Source organism: Microtus oregoni, unplaced genomic scaffold, assembly GCF_018167655.1.
Source record: "Microtus oregoni isolate MIOR12 unplaced genomic scaffold, Mior012 000067F_000, whole genome shotgun sequence".
NCBI lineage: Eukaryota > Metazoa > Chordata > Mammalia > Rodentia > Cricetidae > Microtus > Microtus oregoni.
In genome coordinates this window covers 2,327,081-2,350,308 of record NW_024543953.1, presented here as the reverse complement: position 1 = coordinate 2,350,308, position 23,228 = coordinate 2,327,081, and the positions used below count along the sequence as shown (strand labels likewise).

General features: G+C 42.9%; 1 protein-coding gene across 3 annotated transcripts in view; it reads left to right on the top strand.

Moving 5' to 3' along the window:
• The window catches only part of Ids (iduronate 2-sulfatase), a 49,939-nt gene that overhangs the window by 13,598 nt on the left and 13,113 nt on the right, over nt 1-23,228 (top strand). For 2 of the 3 annotated variants that reach the window (XM_041640954.1, XM_041640955.1), the window contains exons 2-7: nt 7,361-7,489; nt 8,337-8,473; nt 8,888-9,065; nt 15,912-16,000; nt 17,040-17,240; nt 18,721-18,891. In XM_041640954.1, the coding sequence (XP_041496888.1) occupies nt 7,378-7,489; nt 8,337-8,473; nt 8,888-9,065; nt 15,912-16,000; nt 17,040-17,240; nt 18,721-18,891 (888 nt within the window). In that variant the 5' untranslated portion in view covers nt 7,361-7,377. Of the gene's footprint in view, nt 1-7,220; nt 7,490-8,336; nt 8,474-8,887; nt 9,066-15,911; nt 16,001-17,039; nt 17,241-18,720; nt 18,892-23,228 lie in introns of those variants that run through there. The other variant, XM_041640956.1, reaches the window with a different exon arrangement.

Sequence of the window (23,228 nt, the reverse complement as noted above, 5' to 3'; positions counted from 1 at the left end):
GGGTCAACGTTAGAGAGTAAAGGGAGGTGACCAGAAAAGCCCCTCCATTCAGACAAAATAGAATGCAATGGCGACAGAGGGAGCCTGCTCACTTAGTGACAGTGACATACTTCAAAAGATCTGGTGGGGCATTTGAAGCTTAAATATTTGGTTTTGAGCTTATGTTTCACAAAGTAAGGAAATCTGTTGCCTTTCAGTGTTAATAGCTGAACATCTGCCCATTGGCGCCCTCTGGTGGATACATTTAGAATCTCTGCTTTAGTCTGGCAGCCCTTGGGCTTGCCTGCTCCAAACAGCTGGCCCACCAGAAGCTGAGCTGGCTGAACCAATCATGAGGGGAAAGTGGGCTCGGAAAGGAGGAGGGAGGAGAGTGGTGAGATCTGTACTGAACGTGGGGAGAGTGAAATGAAGGGCCACTGGGAAGGTGATGTGCACGCCAGAAGCAAGCAAGCGTGTGTGTGGCCTTTTGCAGGAGCTGTTCATCTCAGAAGCTACTTGACATGTGTGTGAATGGGAGTGGTTGCTAGGCAAAGGTCAGGACTGCTGAGTGGTGCAGCCCTAGTCTGTCTGCTCCTGTTCCATGGGCTGCACATGCACCTTTCGGGAAGGAAGACAAGGTAAAAGTCTGGTCCTGATGCAGTTTACTTTCACTGTCCTCTGAAGCCAAGGGCAGGCCGAGCTGCCACAAATCATGTGACCCGGATATGTCCATGCACAGATTCACAGTTTCCAGACAGCAGGAGAGGAGAGTCGCACTGCTTCCTTGTGTATCTTCACAGCGCCAGTCCTTGGAACACTGAGCTGCCTCCTCAGCATACTTGGCTAGTGCAATGAATGTTATATTCCAATAGGAGACATAATTTCAAGTGTTCACAGAGTCTACCCCTGCCCTTCTTACTCCAGAATGAGTGTCCTTACAGGCTGGGTACGCACACTGGGCTATTCACTCTCATGGAGGTTGCTAGCATCGTGCTTTTTTTTGTTTTTAAAAGAGATTTACATATTTATTATGTATACAACTTTTTGCCTCTGTGTAGGTCTGCAGGCTAGAAGAGGGCACCAGATCTCATTATAGATGCCTGGTGGGAATTTAATTTAGGACCTCTGGAAGAGCAGCCAGTGCTCTTAACCTCTGAGCCATCTCTCCAGTCCAGCATCATGCTTATTTTTTTTTTTTTTCGAGCCAGGGTTTCTCTGTGGTTTTGGAGCCTGTCCTGGAACTAGTCCTGTAGACCAGGCTGGTCTCGAACTCACTGAGATCCGCCTGCCTCTGCCTCCCGAGTGCTGGGATTAAAGGCGTGCGCCACCACCGCCCGGCTCATGCTTATTTTTTTATTGATATTTATTGAGCTCTACATTTTTCTATGCTCCCCTCCCTGCCTTCCCCTTTCCACTTCAACCCTTCCCCAAGGTCCCTATGCTCCCAATTTACTCAGGAGATCCTGTCTTTTCTACTTTCTACTTCTCATGTAGATTAGATCTATGTAAGTCTCTCATAGTGTCTGCATTGTTGTCTAAGTTCTTTGGGATTTTGGTTTGTAGGCTGGTTTTATTTGCTTTATGTTTAAAAACCACCTATGAGTGAGTACATGTGATAATTCTCTTTCTGTGTCTGGGTTACCTCATTTAAAATAATGTTTTTTAGCTCCACCCATTTTCCTGCAAAATTCAAGCTGTCATTATTTTTTTTCTCCAGCATCATGCTTCTTATTCTTGTGAGTCCTTGAAGTCTACCAAACAATGCAAACAGGGATACAGCAGTGAGTGGAAGCCTATCTCAAAGAGCCATCCAATGAGCCCTGGTAACTAAAGAAATAAAAACTTGAATTGTCTTCAAAGATTTCATCTTATGAGTGGAGAAGAGGCTTTCAAACGCTACAGTTTTCTGTACATTGTGCTTTCTTCTTTCTTTCATGGAGGTGTCTAGAGCAGTGAGCAGCACCTAGAATTGGCTGGAGGGCCCCTAATTCGTACTTTCAAGAGAAGGCACACATCCAGCCCTGGCAATATGTATATGCCTGGACAAAGGCATTCTGGAAGATTGGAACTGCTAGAAAGATAAAAACAATAATGTGGAGAATATTTCAATAAGATCTAACATATCAACCCCTGGGCTGCACATGCACACTTGCAAGCACATCCACATAAACACATACAATAGCCACACCCTGCCACATGGCAGACTCATGTGTTCTGTCTCTTGTTGCCCTTGAGACAGAATCATAGGTGGGGGTACAGTAGTGGTCTAAGGGCAAGAGGACTTGTAGCCCCTATCTGTGTAGTATCTCAGAAATTTCCTGGAGTCTCAGAATTGTCTTTTGCAGTACATGAGCATAGCTCTGATACATAGGTGCCTTGAATATGCCCCTGTGAATCCTTGATAATATAAAATCATATGAAGGCTGCTTAATTTTCCCATGCCTTCAAGAAGTATGTCTGGGTGTTATTATAAGGCAATGCAGCTTGGACCAAGGTTAGTGTGAGGAAGACAGTATAAATGTGTACTGCCTCTAAGGGCTGGCTAAGATTGTCCTATGCGGGTCTTGTTTGTTTATTTTGCAGTAGTATGGATTGAACCCTGCGCCTTGCACTTGCTAGGCTGGTTCACTACCACTACCACTAGGCTGCATTCCCTCCTCTAGATAGGCTCTAGGTCAGTTCCCCAGCTGCCTTGCACTTGCACTGCCCCTGCCACAGCCACCTGAGTAAGTACAATCACAGGCCCATACCTCTAGGCCCAGGTTACCATCGATTGTCTTAAGCTTAAGTTGCTTTTAAAGTTGTGTTTGTTTTCTAAGACTGTTGTGTTAAAGTACTTGTGCTACAAATTGTGTGGCTTAGACAATTGTGCCTCACCATTCTGGAGGGCAGAACTCTTAAATTCAAATATCAGCTGACTCTACTCTCTGAAACCGATGTGGGAAGGATCATTTCTTGCATGCTCCTAGCGTCTTGTGTCTCCAATGTCTCTGACATTCTTTAGGTGCAGCAATTCATTTTGCTTTCTTCACATATACCTCTCTTTCTCTCTTGGTTTTTTGAACCAGGGTTCCCCTGTGTAGCCCTGGCTGTCCTGGAACTCACTCTGTAGACCAGGGTGGCCTCAAACTCAGAGATTCATATGCCTCTGCCTCCAGAGTGCCAGGATTAAAGGTGTGCACCACCACGGCCTGGTACATGTATATCTCTTTATGTGTATTTGTGTTCAACCTGGCTCTCATATTTTTGTGTTTGTGTATGTATTGTGTGTTTTTGTGTGGATGTGCCTGCACGTGTGCATGTGGAACCCAGTGGTTGACATGTTGTATCTTACTCGAATGTTCTCCACCTTATTTTTTGAGACAGGGTCTCAGTGACCCCAGAGCTCACCAACTGGCCAAGAGTAAGTGGCTAGTGAATCTTAGGAATCCTCCTGTATCTGACTCCCCAACACTGGGACTACAGGTGTTCTCTGCTGTGCCTGGCTTTTTACGTGGGTGCTGGGGGTTGAATTCATGTCCATTTATTCTTCAAGCACTTCACTGACAGCCAGCTCAATAACTTCCTAATCTTTTACATTTTATAAGGATACTAATCATATTGGATCAGGAACTACTGTACTTTAACTTGGTTACCTCTGTAAAGACTGTCTTTTCAAATAATGATAATATTTTGAGGTGTTGAGTGTTAGGATTTCAATGTATCTTTTCAGGGTCAATAATTCACCGCATACTAAGGTAACACATTTGGCATATAGAATAAATGAAGGTCATTCTTTCTACTTCTTTAAACCATACTTTTCATTTTAAATGTTTCTCACATCAGTTTTGAGACTTTATTTCTATCTAAATTCTGTGTCTATATCTATACTGTTATTTTGTCTTATTTCAGCTTTAGATGTTGTCTGCTGACTACCTGTTGTGATACATGAGATTATAGTTCATTTATTTCTTCCTATTTCTATGTGCATATTTTAAACTCTTGATTATGGAAAGTGATCATATATATCATGACTCAACTGATTCTGGTGTCGATTCTTGTTATTCTCCTTTCTTTCCACAAATGTTCCTTCTGATGGTACTACATAGCAAACATCATGCATATTTAACTTTAGAGTCAGTTTTCTGTTTTTCCTGCTTTTTTGAGAGTGAGTGATAGGATGTGTGAAGTATACATACATGTGTGTGAGAGAAAATGCATATGTGCCTATGCTTAGAGGCCAGAGATATTGGGTGTCTCTTTCTATTACTCTTTGAATTGTTCCTTTGAGACAAAGTCTATCAGTGAACCTGGAGCTCCTTTTTTGTTTTAATTTGTTTTTCAGTTAGGCTGGTATTCAGCAAGTCCCAGTGATGCTGGTGTCTCTGCTCTCTCTACTCTCCTCAGTGACAGAGTTACAGATGTGCTTGGGGATCTTGTAAAGATTTTACTTCAGTTTTAGCATATGAAATCCAGTACTTATGCTTGCAGAGTAAATGCTATTAATCACTGAGCCATCTCTCCAGCCTCTGGAGTCAGCTTTCTGATGAAATCAATCCACAGCAAGAGATAATAAATGCATGTGTTTCTCGTTGGTTGTTTTACTTTTTGTCTTTTTTGGAAGGTCCACCATCCAGCTCCCAAATAAACCATACATATAGGCTTATTATTATTTACAAAGGTCCAACCTTAGCTTGACTTATTTCTAGCCAGCTTTTCTGAATTTAGATTATCCCATCTACCTTTTGTTTTTGGGCTTTTCCCTTTCTATTACTTCTGAATATCATACTTTCACTCTTACTCCATGGCTGGCTGGGCGGCTGGCTGGGCGGCTGGCCCCTGATGCCCTCCTCCCCTTGTTCTCTTGCTCCTCTATCCTCTTTCTTTTTCCCTCTTACTTATTCTCTTTGCCTGCCAGTCCCTCCTATCCTTTCTCCTGCCTATTTATTGGCCATTCAGCTCTTTGTTAGACCATCAGGTGTTTTACCCAGGCAAAGAATCACAGCTTCACAGAGTTAAACAAATGCAACATAAAAGAATGCAACATATCTTTGCATCATTAGAACAAATGTTTTACAACATAAACAAATAATATATTTTAAAATAATATTTTGCAGCATGCATTGGGATTATTAATTTAAATTGGAAGGGAGTCAGTCACAAATTATTTAACATTCTAGAAATTTGTTTAATATTTTTGTATAAATTTTATAGAGAGAATTTCTTGTTTTATTTGGATTTGTTTATTAAATCTCATGCAGGCATTGACCTATACAGGAGTGTTGACCTTTTCCTGTTTTAAAGTTATTTGTGTCATTTTATGAGTACAAATGTTTTACCTGCATGTATGTATGTGTGCCACATGTGTGACTGCTGCCTGCAGAAATGAGAAAAGGGTTCCAGATCCCCTGAAAATGGTGTTATGGGTGGATGTGAGTCATTATGTGGGCACTGGGAAGCTGCCCCGGGTCCTCTGCAGGAGCGCAAGTGCTCTTAACCATTGTCTTCAGCCCCTAGAGGCCTGATTTTATGATGATTTCAGTTAAACATTTTCGATTTTAGTGAAGTTATGTGATTTCCTTAAAAATGTTCAATGAAATAAAACATGAATGTAGATGATGGAGGACATTTCATATTTTGTCTGTTGAAATAAATATTTCAGTTCTTAGAAAACACGAGTTTTGACTTTTCAGTAGTAGGAACCATTCAAGGCCAGAGAGAGTCTACAACCAATTAGGGCCACTTTGTGTTCCTTAAGCCAGACTGTGTGTCATCCCATAGCTTTGACTTTCATTTCTCCTATGCTACCATTGCCATCCTCTTCTGTATTTTTGGCTTCTACGTTTCTCTGGTTGCAATATCAGCTGCAGCTGTGCTTCTATTTGAAACTGAACCATGGCCATGATTGTGGAAAAGACTGAGGATGTCTTCAATATTCTTATTCCTTATGTTTCGTCCTACCCTAAAGCTAGATGTCAGAGTGCTCAGAAAACTTGCTTGTGAACCTGAAGAGTCTACCAAAGAACTGCAGACATTTTTAGAAGTAGGAACCACATGTGGCTTTTGCTTCTTATCTCTCATTCACCATGGGGTTATTTAGACTGCATGTTTTGATGGCCATTTGATAAGCATGCTCTGGCTAACTCCTAAAGAGGCGTGCCCCTCATGGAGACACCCACTGTCCCCCATTTCCTGATGAATGGCTTTGTTTTAGGCTTTCAGACTTTTCAGTTTTGAACAGTAATGGAAATATTAGTAGCATAAGCACAAAGTGTTGATATGAGAAGAAACTATTGCCCTTGGTTTAACATGTTGCCTGGAGGGTAAAATGCCACAATATCAATGTTTCTGCACTAACAAATGCTAGATTATTTTATGGGCAGAGAGGGGTTAGGGATGACTCATAGATAGAGGGTCTAGTTTTTCAGAAGTTCCATTTGGTAGAGATAGGACACAGAGTCCTTCTTGGTCTTCAGTCCAAAATGAATAGGGAATAATTGTTGCCACAGGAGTTCAATTCCCAGTCACTGTGCCTATTTCTGCTCTTCTCTCTGGTGCTCTTCTTCTCTCTGGCTCCAGCTGCCATCACTCTTAACTATGCTCCATTAATTGCTGGTCCCTCTTTATACAGACATCAAGTGGCTTGTCCTTTCCTTCTCACGTTTGTTTAGCTATCTCTTTACCAGTGAAGCTCTGCCTAGACAACCTCATATAAAATAATAAGATCCTCCCAGTTTTATTTTGTCCAGATCAGGAACGCCCAGGAACGTTCTATAAGTTTATTTTAAGTTCAATCAGAGCACGAACTGAGAACTCCAGCACCAACAGCGCCCATTGTATTTGCGTGTGTGTGTGTGTGTGTGTGTGTGTGTGTGTGTGTGTGTGTATGCAGTGTTTAATAAGGATTTGTTTAACTGATAAATAGGGGAAAAAGGTCCTTTTAGGTATAGGATGGAAGTTTTCAAGGGGCTTCTTCGGAAAATGGGCAGCAAGGAAAATTAACATTTATAGAGAGATAAGGGTAAGATTGGAGTTACAGCTAAAAGGCACAGAACCATCACGGAAAAAGCAAGAAACTAGTTCAATAGCAAAACCCTCACAACATCAAGAGTCCTGTCACCGCTTCGTAAAAGGTGCTCTGGAAAAGCCACAGCCCCTGTGCTTCCGGTTAAGGTCCCGCCCACTATGGCTGATTATGCCCACGTACCTCTGTAACCACAGACTCCACCCTCTAGAGGGAGGAGCTGGGGGCAGTTGCGCAAGTGCGGGCCTGCGCCTGGGTCTTTGGGCCTGAGGCTGTGGTGTCACGCAGTTTTCTCTGTTTGCGTCTGTTGGAGCTGCGGCGGCGGCGGCGACAGCTACCCAATGGTCTAGTTGTAACCCGAAGCCACTTTTCTTCAAGGTTGCAACAAAGCAGCAATGTCGCCGCTGCCGCCGCCGCCGCCTGACTGGCGCCTTCTTGGCTTCAGCTTGTTGGTAGGCTCCTTCTGCTTCGCCCTGGAGTCCGCAGCTCAAGGCAACTCTGCTACAGGTGCCAATTGCTCGTTCTTTGCCCTGTCCAACTCTGTCTCTGTCTCTGCCGATGTTTCTTCTTCCATCCATCCTACGTTCTTTTTTTCGCCTCCTTCATTCACCCCCCCCCATTTTATTCCTGCTTACCCTCTAGCCATCTTTTCCTTCCTTCCATCTGTTCAGCTGGCATTAATCTTTCATCATTCCTCCTTCCTACCTCTTCCCCTCCTTTCTGTCCCATCATGTTTTTCTCCATCATCCCATCTTTCTTTTTTCATTAATTTTTGAAGAATTTCATAAGTGCATGCGACATATATTTTTGTCTCACCCCTATTCCTCCCCCCTAACTCCACCCCCCTCAACTTCACGTCCTCTTTTTGTTTTTATAACCCACTGAGTTCAGTTTGTGCTTCTCATACTCACATGGGTGTGGGCCCATCCACTGGTGCGGTGCACAGTCCATCTGTCTAGCAGTCCATCCTTTTCCTTCCATCCCCCTCCCTCCCCCCGTCTCTCCCTCCCTCCTTCCATCTGTCTTTTCCTTCCTTCTCCCTCCCTTCTATCTGTCCTTCCTTCATTTAACTGTCTTTCCATTTTTCATCTGTCTCCTCTATACCTTCTCTTCGTTCTTTCATCCCCCCACCTCCCTCCCCAAGTCCCTGTCTTTCTTCTTCATCTAGGTGTGAAGACATGGCTGACACATAAGATGCTGACCTTAGCTGAAGCAGAGCCCTGGTTGCTCCTCTCTAGATGGACTGTTAAGGAACTGGGGCCAGCCTTGATCTTCTCATTACCTTGATGGTGGTGGTGGTGGGGTTTCATTGTCAGGGCATGTGATGTAACCAAAGCCCCTCCCTCCTGTGCAGATGCTCTGAATGTCCTTCTGATCATTGTGGATGATCTTCGCCCCTCCCTGGGCTGTTATGGTGATAAGCTAGTGAGGTCCCCAAACATTGACCAGCTGGCATCCCACAGCATTCTCTTTCAGAATGCCTTTGCACAGGTATGTTTGGGAACCTTTTGGTGTGGGTAAGTGTCTCTTTGTGTATACACAGCAGGGAGTTGAATGTTGCTGCCCTAGAGATGATCTTGAAAGAGGGAAGCAGAGCTTGGAAAATGGAGGCCTAGGCTAACCTGTTCTCCACTTAAAAGGAAGCTTGTACCTGCAAGGCTCCTCTCCTCCTTGGGTGGAGACTATGCCTGCTGTTTGGAAAGCCTGATGACTGTCTTCCTTTGTTCAGAAGACAATAATCTCTAGTACCTGGGGGAGGCCCAAATCCCACTGGTTAGCCTGGAGATCTGCATGACTCAGCTGCCTGGCGGTTGCTGAGGACCTAGGGGGGTTGCTTAGTTACCTTGAAGACTGCAGATACATTTGGCTGTGATGATGTTGACATTTGCTTCTGCTCCCTAACAGCAAGCCGTGTGCGCACCAAGTCGAGTGTCCTTCCTCACCGGAAGGAGGCCTGACACCACCCGCCTGTATGACTTCAATTCCTACTGGAGAGTACACTCGGGGAATTTTTCCACCATCCCCCAGTACTTCAAGGAGAATGGCTACGTGACCATGTCGGTTGGGAAAGTCTTTCACCCTGGTACTGTCGAATTACCAAAGCCTGGGCTCTCTGTTTCTGTTCCTGAATAGTGGAATCCCTTGCTGGGTTGGGGCTGTTTGTAGTTATCTTTCCTGACAGGCTGGGTAACTTGGTCATTGCGACATTTCTATGAAACAGCAACACCAACAAAACAGTTCTTTAGCCTAGTTTCACATTCATAGTCTCAATGAAAGAGAAGAGAAAGAAATGGTTTTTCCTCTAGCTGTTGGAGGTAACGCTTTGGGACTTGAGCTGCTTGGGTTGCGGAAGTGCATTAGCTGTTGCAGACGCAGCTCTGGTGACAGTCCAGCCCTGGACCTGAGCCTGTGCCTTGCAGAGTGCCTGTCTGTAAAGCTGGGTATGAGGCAACCACATCTCAGGACCTCGGATGTCTAGAGGGCCTGTGTGGACTTGATGTCCACATAAGAGCTACAGCTTGGTGGAGGTAATGCTTTCTCTGTGAGTCATGTCAGAAAGAGGAAGGAAGTTGGGTGTCAAGTTCTGGCTTTGAATACTGCCTGATAAACTGGTTGTTCACTTCCTAAATGAAGCATAGCCATCACTTTAAAACACTGACAGAAGGATCACTTGATTTCAAGAATGGAAAGAAAGCAAAGAATATAAAGGTGTAATTGCACCACGCCGAGGAAAGCTGTGTTTGATGTACTCCTGCCTGTTTTTTGGACATAGTATTTTTCTGATTTGTACTCATGTTGTGTAGCATGAATAATAAAATCCCAGAGGCAGAAATTGAGGTTCAACCTGAAAAGCAGAAAAGAAAGGCAGTCAAGCTACTAGAGAAGTCTTACCTCTACCAAGGCTTGGGCAACCTCAAACTAAGCTGACAACCTCTTTTTCTTCTCTCATTTCCCTCTAGTGCTGAGATTAAAGGCCTGATTCCCTACTGTTATCATTCATGATGCGGGTGACCTTAGGCTGTCCTGGTCCCACGAGGGGCTGTGGCTGGTGACCCATAGCAGGTGCCCTGGTGGGTGGGATATGGACAGATACACCAAGCAGAGAAAGCTTACGTATAAGAGTTTATTTAGTGGGTATTGGGAATGGTTTAAAAGTAAGAGGTTATGGAGGTAGGAGAAGGGGAGACAGAGAAAGACAGGAAAAAGAGGGGAGGGAGAGGCAGAGACTGCCTCTTCAGAAGAAGGGTGGACAGAGAGAGATAGAGAAGGGGGGATTAGGAGTGGGCAGGGCTTGTCTCTTGAAGGGACAGAGTACCCAGGTTGCAGGCCAGGCCAGCAGATTGCAACACCTAGTACTGGGATTATAGGTGTAGGCCACCACCACCTGGATTTATTTCTGCATTGATCTTGTGTAGCCCAGGGTGGCCTTGAACTCACAGAGATCTGTCTGACTCTGCCTCCCAAATCCTGGGATTAAAGGTATGTGTCATCATTGTCTGACCTCTAGTGGCTTTAGCTTTGCCTCTGGTCTTCAGGCAAGATTTATTTATCAAAATACAAATAATATACCACTACAATGTCATGTTTATAATTTTATAACCCGAGTAAATATTTCCCATTATATTACACTCCACTCAAATCCCTTTTTAATGACAGCATTCACATTATTTTGGCTTTTCACTGCCATGGGCATCTCTGGAAGCAGAATAGACTACCTGGGCAATAGATAGCATCAAGGATGTGGGCACCTGGTTGTGGTCTCAGTGCTGCCACGACTTAGCCATGCTGCTGACTTTGACTTTCATTCCTTACTTGGGAAGCTGGGACTGTAGTTATTTTGATGCCCAACCAGGGGAGCTTGTCAGTGTAGGCATCCGGGAGTGTAAAGTGTCTTCAAAGTGCTAGATCCATTCAGATGATGATGCTTATCACCAGAGGGGACAGCTTGAGTGTCTCCAAGAGCCTTTTGTACATTGATTATAACTGCTAGGCTCAGGAGCTTTCTTCTGAAACCTAGCTGGCAGTTCAGGATGAGAATAGTCATCAGGTAGACTATGCCCTGCTCCGTTTTGAAAATAAATGTATCAGGAATCATTTTGTGTGGACTAAAGCTGAATATCAGTTGAACTTGCTAGTTTGGTACTTAGAACACTTGCTTAAGGGCATTTGTAGTAATAGGAGTGGCGGGGCTGCGTCCTCAGCACCCTGGCCACCTGCACGGCTATCTTTATACCCGAAATAATTACACAGACACTGTATTCATTTAAACACTGCTTGGCCCATTTCTATCTAGCCTCTTCTAGGCTAATTCTCACACCTGGACTAGCCCATTTCTAATAATCTGCTGTAGCCCACTAGGGAGATTCTAGCCTACGTCCATCCTGGGTCGGAGCCTCATCACGTGTCCAGGAGAGGAGAGCATTGTGTCTCTGCTCCAGAGAGCAGAGCTGTCGAGTCTGTGCTCACTTCCTCTTCCTCCCAGCATTTTGTTCTGTTTACTCCTCCCACCTATGAGGCCAAGCAGTCTTTTTATTAACCAATGACCTTCCTCCATCATTTCCCCTTTTTCTGTTTAAACAAAAAGGAAAGGCTTTAACATAGCAAAATTACATATAACAAAACAGTTGTTAAGCAAGAATTACAGTTACAATATTTATATCTACCTTATCTTTTATCATAACAATGGAAAACTATAACTATAACTAACCATTCTTCAAGTTTATCAAAGACTCCAGAAGAATATATTACCTAAACAAACAAGAAATCCAAAACTCTAGAAATGACAGAGACATCTCGCTGCCTGGACAGTCACCCAAAGTTCTTTTATACCCTTGGGGCATCCATCTTCAGCCTTCAGGCCCATAGTATCCAGAAGACATTTTCATCAAGCAGGAAATTCCAAAAACAGTTCAGTCACTTTCTGCTGTGTCCTGCAGAATGTCTTGCAGACTCTTTCATGAGTCAGGAACCCCAAAAGACCGTCTCACCTTTAGGCAAGTTCAGCAGTCCTCTCTCTGCGGGTTCTCTGTGTTCATTTTATGCAACAGTCCAGGCAAGAGCAGTTTCTTGCCCAAATGGCTATCCAACTCCATAAGGATCTTCTTCGATGCCCATCTACCTCTCGAAGTAGATTGGTGCCGCCAGGAGCAGACATGTCTCATTGTCATGAAAAATCCTAAGTTATTAAAACATTAAATAGCATATTCCGTACTCTTTGAAAGATATGAATGCCGATCTAACTGAAATATATCTCTATATATCTAGAAAATCTAACTAACATGACTACAAGCTTGACTATTACTGATGATTATCCATTAACCTATATTTCTTAATTATACATTACATTTTTAATGAACTACACAATCGCAATATCTTAATAGCAGAAATATGCATATACATATAACAAAATTGACCTTAAATCTCTATCAATAAAGCAAAATCTATACTAATACAAATTATTCATATCTATATCATATCCCCCTTTAAATGTTAAAGAATGTTTATAAACCATATTTGGGAACATGGGCGCAGTTTTTTCTCTCCAAACTGCTTCCTGCTGAATGGGGGCGTCGTTAATTAGGTCTTTCATGGTACAACGTGTGTGCTAGTTTCATCTCAGTTGGCAGTTGAGCGAAGCAATTTTCTGAAGATGTTCACAGCAACCCTTCAGGAGGGCGTGGTCCATCATACCATATCGGAATAGAAGAAATGAACAGGGTCTCATCCTCTGTGAAAACAAAATAAGAAACTCCTTTCCAAAGCATCATGTCCTTAGATCCAACTTTCAAAGTCAAGGCATTTTCAAAATAACTATGTTGAATTAGTTCAGCAGCATTTATAAATAAATATCTTTTAGCAGCTGTTGCTCTTTCCTCAGCATTCAAATAATTCAAAGAGAGCATAATAGCATACAGTATCAAAATTCTCTGTGTATTTTCCATCTTTGTGCGCTTTATTTTAACCTCTATTTCATTTATTTTTACTTTTTGCTTTTTGAGACAGGTTCTCTGTATCTTTGACCTGGAATAACTCTGCAGACCAGGCTGTCCTTGAACTCTCAGAGATCCGCCTGTCTCTGCCTCCCAGGCATTGGGATTAAAGGTGTATGCCACTACACCTTGAACTCACAGAGATCTGTTTGTCCCTGCCTTCTAGGCACTGGGATTAAAGGTGTGTGCTACCACACCTTGAAGTCACAGAGGTCAATCTCCCTCTGCCTCCCAAGTGTTGGGATTAAAGGTGTGTACTACCACACCCAACTACTCTCTTCCTTTTTTTTTTGTTTTTTACTTTAAGAACTTCAGCTTTAGTCTGCATATATTTTTAACACACAGTAAATCATTTAGAAATTTTCTTTGTCTTTGAATCTCTCTTTACTGTATATCTCCTTTTTTCTGACCACATGAGTCTTTAATGTACCAAGCAATATCAGTAGGACTAAAGCCTTGGCTTTGCCAGCTAGATCCAGTCCATTCCTTAGCTTTCCAGCCTCATGGCTGAGGTACTCGCTGTAGCCATGTTTACTGCCACAACTCTATGGTATTTCAAGGTTCCTGCCAGCAAGTAAGTTGCAGCATTATGTCCACAGACAACACACAAGTCCTCTCTCTGTAGTTGGCCCTCCTGCCTCAAACAGTCAGAGTTTGCCCTGGCAGGATGGCCCAGAAAGCCGACATTTTCAAACGGCACAGTTTTTTTTCCTGCTACGGCTGAAAACTGAAAAACATGCGTTCAGCTTTTCATCAACACCATTTAAGTGTTTCATGGCAGGACCTCTTAATGAGCTGCAGGGTTTTGCAGCTAAAAGCTGAGTCAGGAAGCCTCTCTTAGATGAGACTCAAACCCATGCCTTCAGCACCAAGACCAAGTACGTAATTGTAAAGCATAACTGCAGCCCAAAGTTTAGTAGTTTACTGTGTACCAAGCAAAACAAATAGCATATGAAACCAAGAAAGAACTGCCACCTGCCAAGAGTGCAGAAGTGCCTTGGAAGTAAGAGTCTGTAAGACACAGAGAAGCTCATCCCTAAATCTAGTTAGTCATCAGGAAGGAGATCAACAAACAGGCCTTGTTTGATTTCCCTTCCTAAAGTATAATCTCCTCTGCTAGAAAATACTCACTTCCCTCCCAATGCCTGATGGAGGAAGGTCATTGGTTAAGTAATAAAAAGACTGCTTGGCCTCATAGGTTAAAACATAGGTGGGAGGAGTAAACAGAACAAAATGCTGGGAGGAAGAGGAAGTGAGCACAGACTCGACAGCTCTGCTCTCTGGAGCAGAGACACAATGCTCCCCTCTCCTGGACAAGCGATGAGGCTCCGACCCAGGATGGACGTAGGCTAGAATCTCCCTAGTAAGCCACCTTGTGGGATACAGCAGATTATTAGAAATGGGCTAGTCCAGGTGCGAGAGTTAGCCTAGAAGAGGCTAGATAGAAATGGGCCAAGCAGTGTTTAAATGAATACAGTGTCTGTGTAATTATTTCGGGTATAAAGCTAGCCATGCAGGCGGCCAGGGTGCTGGGACGCAGCCCCACCACTCCTATTACTACAAAATGGTGCCCAGAAGTGTGGACAACTGAATCCACTGAAAGCCTGAGAAAGCTTGGGAAAGAGTAAAGCATGTTTTCTTGGTAGCGACAATTTCTCGGATCTACTCTGCTTGCTAGAGGCAAGTAAGCGCTCTCATTTAAGAGAGGCTTCCTGACTCAGCTTTTAGCTGCAAAACCCTGCAGCTCATTAAGAGGTCCTGCCACGAAACACTTAAACGGTGTTGACGAAAAGCTGAATGCATGCTTTTCCGTTTTCAGCCGTAACAGGAAAAAAGTTGTGCTGTTTTAAAATGCTGGTTTTCTGGGCCATCCTGCCAGGGCAAACTCTGACTGTTTGACTAGCCCATTTCTAATAATCTGCTGTATCCCACAAGGTGGCTTACTAGGGAGATTCTAGCCTACGTCCATCCTGGGTCGGAGCCTCATCGCTTGTCCAGGAGAGGGGAGCATTGTGTCTCTGCTCCAGAGAGCAGAGCTGTCGAGTCTGTGCTCACTTCCTCTTCCTCCCAGCATTTTGTTCTGTTTACTCCTCCCACTTATGTTTCAACCTATGAGGCCAAGCAGTCTTTTTATTACTTAACCAATGACCTTCCTCCATCAGGCATTGGGAGGGAAGTGAGTATTTTCTAGCAGAGGAGATTATACTTTAGGAAGGGAAATCAAACAAGGCCTGTTTGTTGATCTCCTTCCTGATGACTAACTAGATTTAGGGATGAGCTTCTCTGTGTCTTACAGACTCTTACTTCCAAGGCACTTCTGCACTCTTGGCAGGTGGCAGTTCTTTCTTGGTTTCATATGCTATTTGTTTTGCTTGGTACACAGTAAACTACTAAACTTTGGGCTGCAGTTATGCTTTACAATTATGTACTTGGTCTTGGTGCTGAAGGCATGGGTTTGAGTCTTGGCTCTATCATCTATTGGTTGGCACTGTGAAAGACATGAGCCTTCTCTTAACCTCTCTATGCTCATCTGTCTCATGGTGGTGACAGTGCTTTTGCTTTCTTCTTAGGTGGTTGTTGCTTCCTTAGGGTGGGCAAGAGTCTCTAACTTGGGCTCCAGGGAACTGCAGGATGTGGATGGGCAGAGAGGGGACTATATGGTGGGAGGAGACAGGAGCTCAGCCCATTCAGACTGACTGATCTTGTCATTTTGAGGCTTAAGAATTAGGAAGTTAGATGTTCAGTACTAAAATGATGATCTGGAGAGTTGATCTTAATGGAAATGTATCATCTAGCTTGAGCTCTTGATTTTATAGGTAAGGAAACTAAGGCCCAAAGAGGGGGGAAGCTATTTGTATAGTTGTTCAATTTTAATCTGGCAGTGGGTATTAAAGGACCTTTCACATTTTGTTCAGCAACTTTCTTTTCTCCAATTTAAGGTATCTCTTCCAATCACAGTGATGATTCTCCGTATAGCTGGTCTTTTCCACCTTATCATCCATCATCAGAGAAATATGAAAACACTAAGGTAAGTCTATCCAAGGGCCGAGGAAGCACTGTTTTCTTGCCTAGCAAATGGTCTATTAAATATATTGCATTTTCTTTTAAACTATTAAATATATTGCATTTTATGCTGTGATGTGTGTAGCTTTTGCTTGTTGTAATGTCTTATAGAAACAAGCATTAGGATATTTAACAATTGGTTTGATAGGCACAATGATTATTTTTTTGTGAAATTCTTTCTTTATAATATTTTACTAAATGGTTCAGGCAGGCTAGTTTGGAACTTGCTCAAACCCAGGCTGGCCTCAGACTCAGAATCTTCCTGCTTCAGCTTCTCTCATGGTGCTGGAATAAGAGGCATAGGCCACCACACCTGGCTTATGGGATGTTTTTTATTCTAAAACTTTAAGTTGGGCCAAAGACGTAGTTCAGTCAGTAAAGTACTTGTTCTAGAAACATGAGGACCTGAACTCAATTCCTAGCACCCATCAGAAATCTAGTTCTGGGGACTCAAGCAGGTCCCTGGAGTCTGCTGCCCAGCTACTCTAGCTTAAAATCTCAGTGAGAACCCCTGTCTCAAAAACCAAGGTAAATCACTTCTGAGGAACAACTGAGGTTGACCTCTACTTTTCTTGTGTACTCCCCCCCCCCATGTGCACTGGCAAATATACAAACACACATGTGTACACATACACAAGTAATAAATTAAAACCTTAACCTTATATCTAATCATTTCACTTAATGGATTCTTGATGTTCACTCTGGATTGAACTATTGAGCTAAGGATCATAAATGTTGAGATAGTTTTCGATAGTTTATTTGAATATTCTCTAATTAGTTATGGCCTAGAGACAGAATTCACAGGAATAAACTGAATGGTATGTGTTTTTTTGCCCCTGTCTGGAGAAAGGACAAACACTTCTGGTTCAGTTTTGCTTCCAATGTTTGTGTTTGTTCTAAGTGACTTAACAGTTTGAGGGCTGGTGATGTGTTATTTGTTCAGTGTGTGACTATCAGAATCGATTTATTGAATTTAATAGACCAATGTTATGCATTTTGTTAAGACATGTAGGGGACAAGATGGAAAACTCCATGCCAACCTGCTTTGTCCTGTGGATGTGGCAGATGTGCCCGAGGGCACCTTGCCTGACAAACAGAGCACTGAGGAAGCCATTCGGTTGTTGGAAAAGATGAAAATATCAGCCAGTCCTTTCTTCCTGGCAGTTGGGTATCACAAGCCACACATCCCCTTCAGATACCCTAAGGTGAAGAGCTGCTTGAGGGCTGATCCAACACAGTCACTATTATCTGTGTTACTTATTCATCAGAAAGGCATTTGTGTATTGAAAGGTGGTCATAACCCACTGGGATGCCCAATGGCTACTGGTGTACTTGCAATAATGGTAGTCTTAGAACTTGTAAGAATCATGTAATAAATGCTTAGCTTTCTTCCGCTGGAGGTTTGATTTCTTTTGTTTGAGCTCATCATGTGAATGGGATTGTATAATGATGTCCTGCAGAGGTGAGATAAAGCCACCAAAGGGATTGTCTTTGGGAGAAAATATGAGGAAACATGAAGCCAGCTTCCCCAATTGTCAATTCCTCCCTAAGATTCTCATATCAGACCCTGTAGGAACAGGAAACAGAATTGCTTGTTGGCACTTCAAATCCTATGTTTCTCTATATTATTTAGAATGTATAGTCCTTTTAAGTAATCCTTTCTAGATATTCTCTGTTTTCTTTTTCCTGGGACTGAGCAGCCCAGCCTTTTAACTTTACAAAAAATGTCACTTGGTTATAAATGAGAGTACATACCTGGAAGTATGCTCTTTGATGTTGTAGGCATCTTGTTTGATGAGCCTTGAGGATCTTGCCCTCACACAGGAGCTCTCAGCCCCTTTGGAAGAAGCTTGTGACACTCAGTCTCTTCTGCTCCCTTGCAGAAAAGAATTCTCAAAGCTGCCTAGCTGCAAGCCTTTCAGAGGTCTGCTTATTAGGCTGGCCCTTATCTGGCAACTGGGACCTTTGATTTGGGAGTGCCTAAGTGGTTCTGGCAGACATGGTATATGCTGGATCACTGCTTGCCTTATGAAAGATTGAAATTTTGTTCTGGTTCAGGCAGAGTGCCTACATGATCAACCCCATGTCAAAACTGGGTACTGCAGTTTTTATGAGCTTCACTAATTGGTAGTATTTTATATGCATTGTCTTTGAACTAACTGGGGCAATAAGAGCCTCCTATGTGAAATCCGTGGGAAGGACTCTGAAGCTTGTCATTGGTTTCCTCCAGAGTTAGCCACATGTTTGGTTTTGATTTTTTTTTTTTTTTTTGCTGATTGGGTGTGAAATCTTTTCACTCTAATAAAGGATCACTGTAAGTGGGACCTTCTGCCAAGTCCTGTGAGCTCTCCTCATGACTCACAGAAGCTGAGGGAGGTTGTGGGAGCCCATTGTGCTTCACCATGCCTTTGGATGTTGGGAGTAAGATAGGGACAGGAGAAGGAGGGCACCTGTATATGAGAGGAGAGGACAGTTGCTGCTGTCATTGTAGAAAACATGTTTTAACAACACTTTGTTGCTGTTTGAGCCATATGAGAGTGGCTTAAGGTAGAGAGTAGATAAGGGTGGGTGAGTTCCTGGGGAGTATTAGCACCAAGTAAATGGATTATAGGCTTTCAGAAAGTGCAACCTTGTGCTTTTGCCAAATGAGCAGCAACATTGTGGCTTTGTATGTTTTTTTCCTAGGAATTTCAGAAGTTGTATCCCTTGGAAAACATCACCCTGGCTCCTGATCCCCAGGTCCCTGATGGCCTACCACCTGTGGCCTACAACCCCTGGATGGACATCAGGGAGCGGGAAGATGTCCAAGCCTTAAACATCAGTGTGCCCTATGGCCCAATTCCTGTGGATTTTCAGGTACCAGTGGTTTACTTGGAGAGATATGTCAGGCACTGATGGTGTAGTACCAATGGTGAGGCCACATTTGAGTTCAAGGCCAACCTGTTTACATAGTAATGAGTTCAAGGCCTGCCCAGGCTGAGTAGTAAGCTCCTGTTTGAAAAAGCCAAAACAAACAAAAGCCTTCTTTGTGGATTTCTGTCGGTATTTACATGGGCAGTGGTAAGTAGACCAAGTCTCCTTACCTTAGCTTCTAAAGAAGGTAGCATTCAGGCTTGCTATAAGCAGACACAGGTTTGGGATGTAGCTTGGGTGAACCTCCCTAGCCCATGGAGGATTAATGTGAACCACAGTTTAATAATTATAGGATGTTAGAAGCTGTGTAGAAGCCCAGACTCCTTCATTTGCTAGTACTTTTGTTTCCTCTGTGGGAAAGCCTAAATTGGAAGCTGCCACTCTTGGGCTGACTGAGTGAACTGAGCCTTGGTACAGAGGGAGGTGGGATACTCTGGTTAGTGCTGCCAGCTATGGTGTCTGGCATCTCTTTGCTCTGATACAGATATAGGGCAGCCTCCAAGTTACTCATTTGTTAATATTGACTCATCCCTCCTCATCCCTCAGCTTCTCTCTCCTGTAAGTAAAAACAACACAAGGAGCCATATTTTGTCTGAAGTTTTATGACATGAATGCTAAAGCAGGTGGTAGTGGATAGAAGAGGGCAGCATTTTCAGAATGTGTTCCTTGGACTGATGGTATCAGACTTATTGGACAGACTTGCTAAAAGTACAGAGCTCTGGCCCACCTATAAAAGGCTATGAGCATCCTTTTTCTCTCTTTTCCCTCCATTTTCTTTTTTTCTTTTTTTTAATTTTTGCAGTACTAGTGATTGAACCTAGGGCCTCACATGCACTAGGCAAGTACCCTGCTACTGAACTATATTTCCAGCCCTAGAGCTGAAGAAACCAGATTTCCTGAGAAAGCATATCAGGTGATTGTGATGTACTCAGTCCAGCTGTGAGAGCTGCTGGGGAGAACCTCTGTTGCTACTAAGCAGAGGTTCTCAGCTGCCCAGGTGAGCTCTCTGCTTGTTTGGTGAGGTCTGTTTCTACTGATGTTTCTGCAGCCTCTTTGCTCACATCCTGCTATCTTCAGAAATACCATTTCTCTCATCTCTGCCCTGTTTTCTTCTCTTTCCTGTTTGCTGCTCTGCTCCCTCAACTATTGTTTGAGGGCAATGAAGAGTAATCTATTCTGGCTGTATCCATGATCTTCTTGGTCTGCGTGGGTTTTTGCCTTCCTGGATCACTAAGAGTTCTCACTGTGGCAAACTCTGATCTTGTTGGCAAACTCTCTTCTAAGTCTTCACCTTCCCTGGGCTCAGTGCTACTTTCTCATTGTTCACCAATCTAATATGGGATGATTTGACTCCTCTGCTTCCTTCCAGCTTTTCCAGGTCCCCCTCTATTTCACTATGCATAGCAGGGTCCTCCTATATCTCCCACTTAGGTACTGCTCCTTGTCATTTTTAGCCCCCACCTTGGCCTCTCTTCCCAGAGCCCTGTTATTAGATTAACCCAAGAACTACTGCAGCCTAAGCATCCATCCTGACTTTCTGACACACACGCCTCCTTCTTGTGAGTAACTCCCAGGCAGATGATTGTGGAGACCCTGGTTGTAGTGATGAGGTGAGCAGGCCTGCTTTTCATCCCGCCTGGCTCCTGCATGTCTAGCTTAGCCCTGGAATAATTACACGGAAACTGTATTCATTTAAATACTGCCTGGCCCATTAGTTCTAGCCTCTTATTGGCTAACTCTCACATCTTTGTAGTGATGAAGCGAGCAGGTCTGCTTTTCATCCCGCCCGGCTCCCACACAGCTAGCTTTATACCCGAAATAACAACACACAAATTGTATTCATTTAAACACTGCCTGGCCCATTAGTTCCAGCCTCTTATTGGCTAATTCTCACATCTTGCTTTAACCCATATTTAGTAATCTGTGTAGCACCATGAGGTGGTGGCTTACCGGGAAAGATCTTAACCTGCGTCCATCTCAGGTCGGAGAATCATGGTGTCTGACTCACTTCCCTTCTTCCCAGCATTCTGTTCTGTCTACTCCACCCACCTATGTTCTGACCTATCAGGCCAAGCAGTTTCTTTATTAATTAACCAATAAAAGTAACACATAGAAAGAAGACCCACCTACATCACATCTTGATTAACCCATTTCTAATAATCTGTGTACCACCATGAAGTGGTGGCTTACTGGGAAGATTCTAACCACTGTCCGCCTTGGGTAGGAGAAGCATGGCGTCTGCCTGACTCTGCTTTCTTTCTCCCATAATTCTGTTCTGTCTCCTCCACCTATCTAAATCTGCCCTATCAAAAAGCCAAGGCAGTTTTTTTTATTAACCAATGAAAGTAACACATAGACAGATGACCCTCCTACATCATTTCCTCTTTTTCTGTTTAAACAAAAAGGAAGGCTTTAAATTTAACATAACAAAATTAAATATAGCAAAACAGTTATCAAGCAAAAATTAGTTACAATATTTATATCTATTTTATCTTTTATCATACCTAAGGAAAATATAACTATCTATTCTTCAACTCCATCAAAGACTCCAGAAGGATATAATATTACCTAAGTAAACAAGAAGTAAGCAACTTCCAAAACTCTAGAAATCACAGAGACATCTTGCTGCCTGGACAGTCACTCAAAGTTCTTTTGTAACGTTGGGGCATCCATCTTTGGCCTACAGGCCCATAGTATCCAGCAGACATTTCCATGAAGCAGGAAAATTCAAAGACAGTTCAGTCACTTTTTTCTGTGTCCTGCAGAATGTGTGGCAGACTCTTTCATGTAGCAGGAACCCCGAAAGACCATCTCACCTTTAGGCAAGTTCAGCAGTCCTCTCTCTGCAGGTTTTTTGTGTCCAGTTTATGTAACAGTCCAGGCAAGAGCAGTTTCTTGCTCAAATGGGTAACCAACTCCATAAGGAGCCTATTTGATGCCCATCTTAAGTAGATTGGTGCTGCCAGGAGCAGACGTGTCTCATTGTCCTGAAAAGTCCTAAGTTATTAAAACATTAAATGCCATATTCTGTAGTCTTTGAAAGATATGAAGAATGCCTATTTAGCTGAAATATATCTCTGTATATCAAGAAAATCTAACATGACTACAAGCTTGACTATTACTGATGATTATCCATTAACAACCTATATTTCCTAATTATACATTACATTTTTAAATGAACTACACAATCACAATACCTTAATTAAGATCAGAAATACATATACATATAACAAAATTGACCTAAGTTTATGTCAACAAAGCAAAATTATACCAATGTAAATTATTCATATCTATATCATATCCCCCTTTAAATGTAAAAGAACATTTATAAACAATATTTGGGAACATGGGCACAGTTATTTCTCTCCAAACTGCTTCCTGCTGTATGGGGGCGCTGTTAATCAGATCTTTTATGGTGTAACCTGTGTGCTATGTTCATCTCAGTTGGTAGTTGAGTCAAGTAATTTTTTGAGGGTGTTCACAGCAACCTTTCAGGAGGGCGTGGTCTATCATACCATATTGGAATAGAAGCAATCCACAGGGTCTCATCTTCTGTGAAAACAAAAGAAGACCCTTTCCAAAGCATCATGTTCTTAGACCCAAATTTGGAAGTCATGATACCTTTAGAACATATGTGTTGGATCAGCTTGGCAGCTCACACAATGAAATTTCTCTCTGTATTTAGTTCCTTCACCGTCAAAAACTTCAAAGAAAATACAATATACAGAATCTAAACTCTCTGTGAATTTTTCATTTTTACGTGGCTTATTTTTCTTTATTTCTTTTAATCTATAACTATCTGTACTCTGTCTCTTTAAAGACTTTTCCCCTTTTTTTAAGGCATTAACTTTATTCTCTATATTCTTTTTCTTCTCTCTCCCAAGCCTATGTATGTTTAACACTATGACCCATTTAGAGGTCTTTTATGTCTGAATCTGTCCTATTGCATTGCCTGTAACTTTTTTACTGTCCAGGAGCACTTCTTAAAAACTTAAGTTGCACCATGAAGAGATAATATGGTACGGCCTGTTTCCTTCCCATTCTAAACCTTAACTGCCCAGTTATTATGATAATTACGATAGCTCCTGCCTGAGGTCAGCAAAGTTCAGCATGGTGGAGCTGCTGCTCCTTCCTCAGAGCCATTTGGTGCCCATGAGCCAGTGCACAGTTTCAGGCACACAGCAAGTCCACATTGTCATCAAGTAAGTAAGCAAGCATTTTACTCACAAAACCCCATTCAAATGATCTGTCTCCTGCAGGAGCCAGAGGTCGCGCTGTCA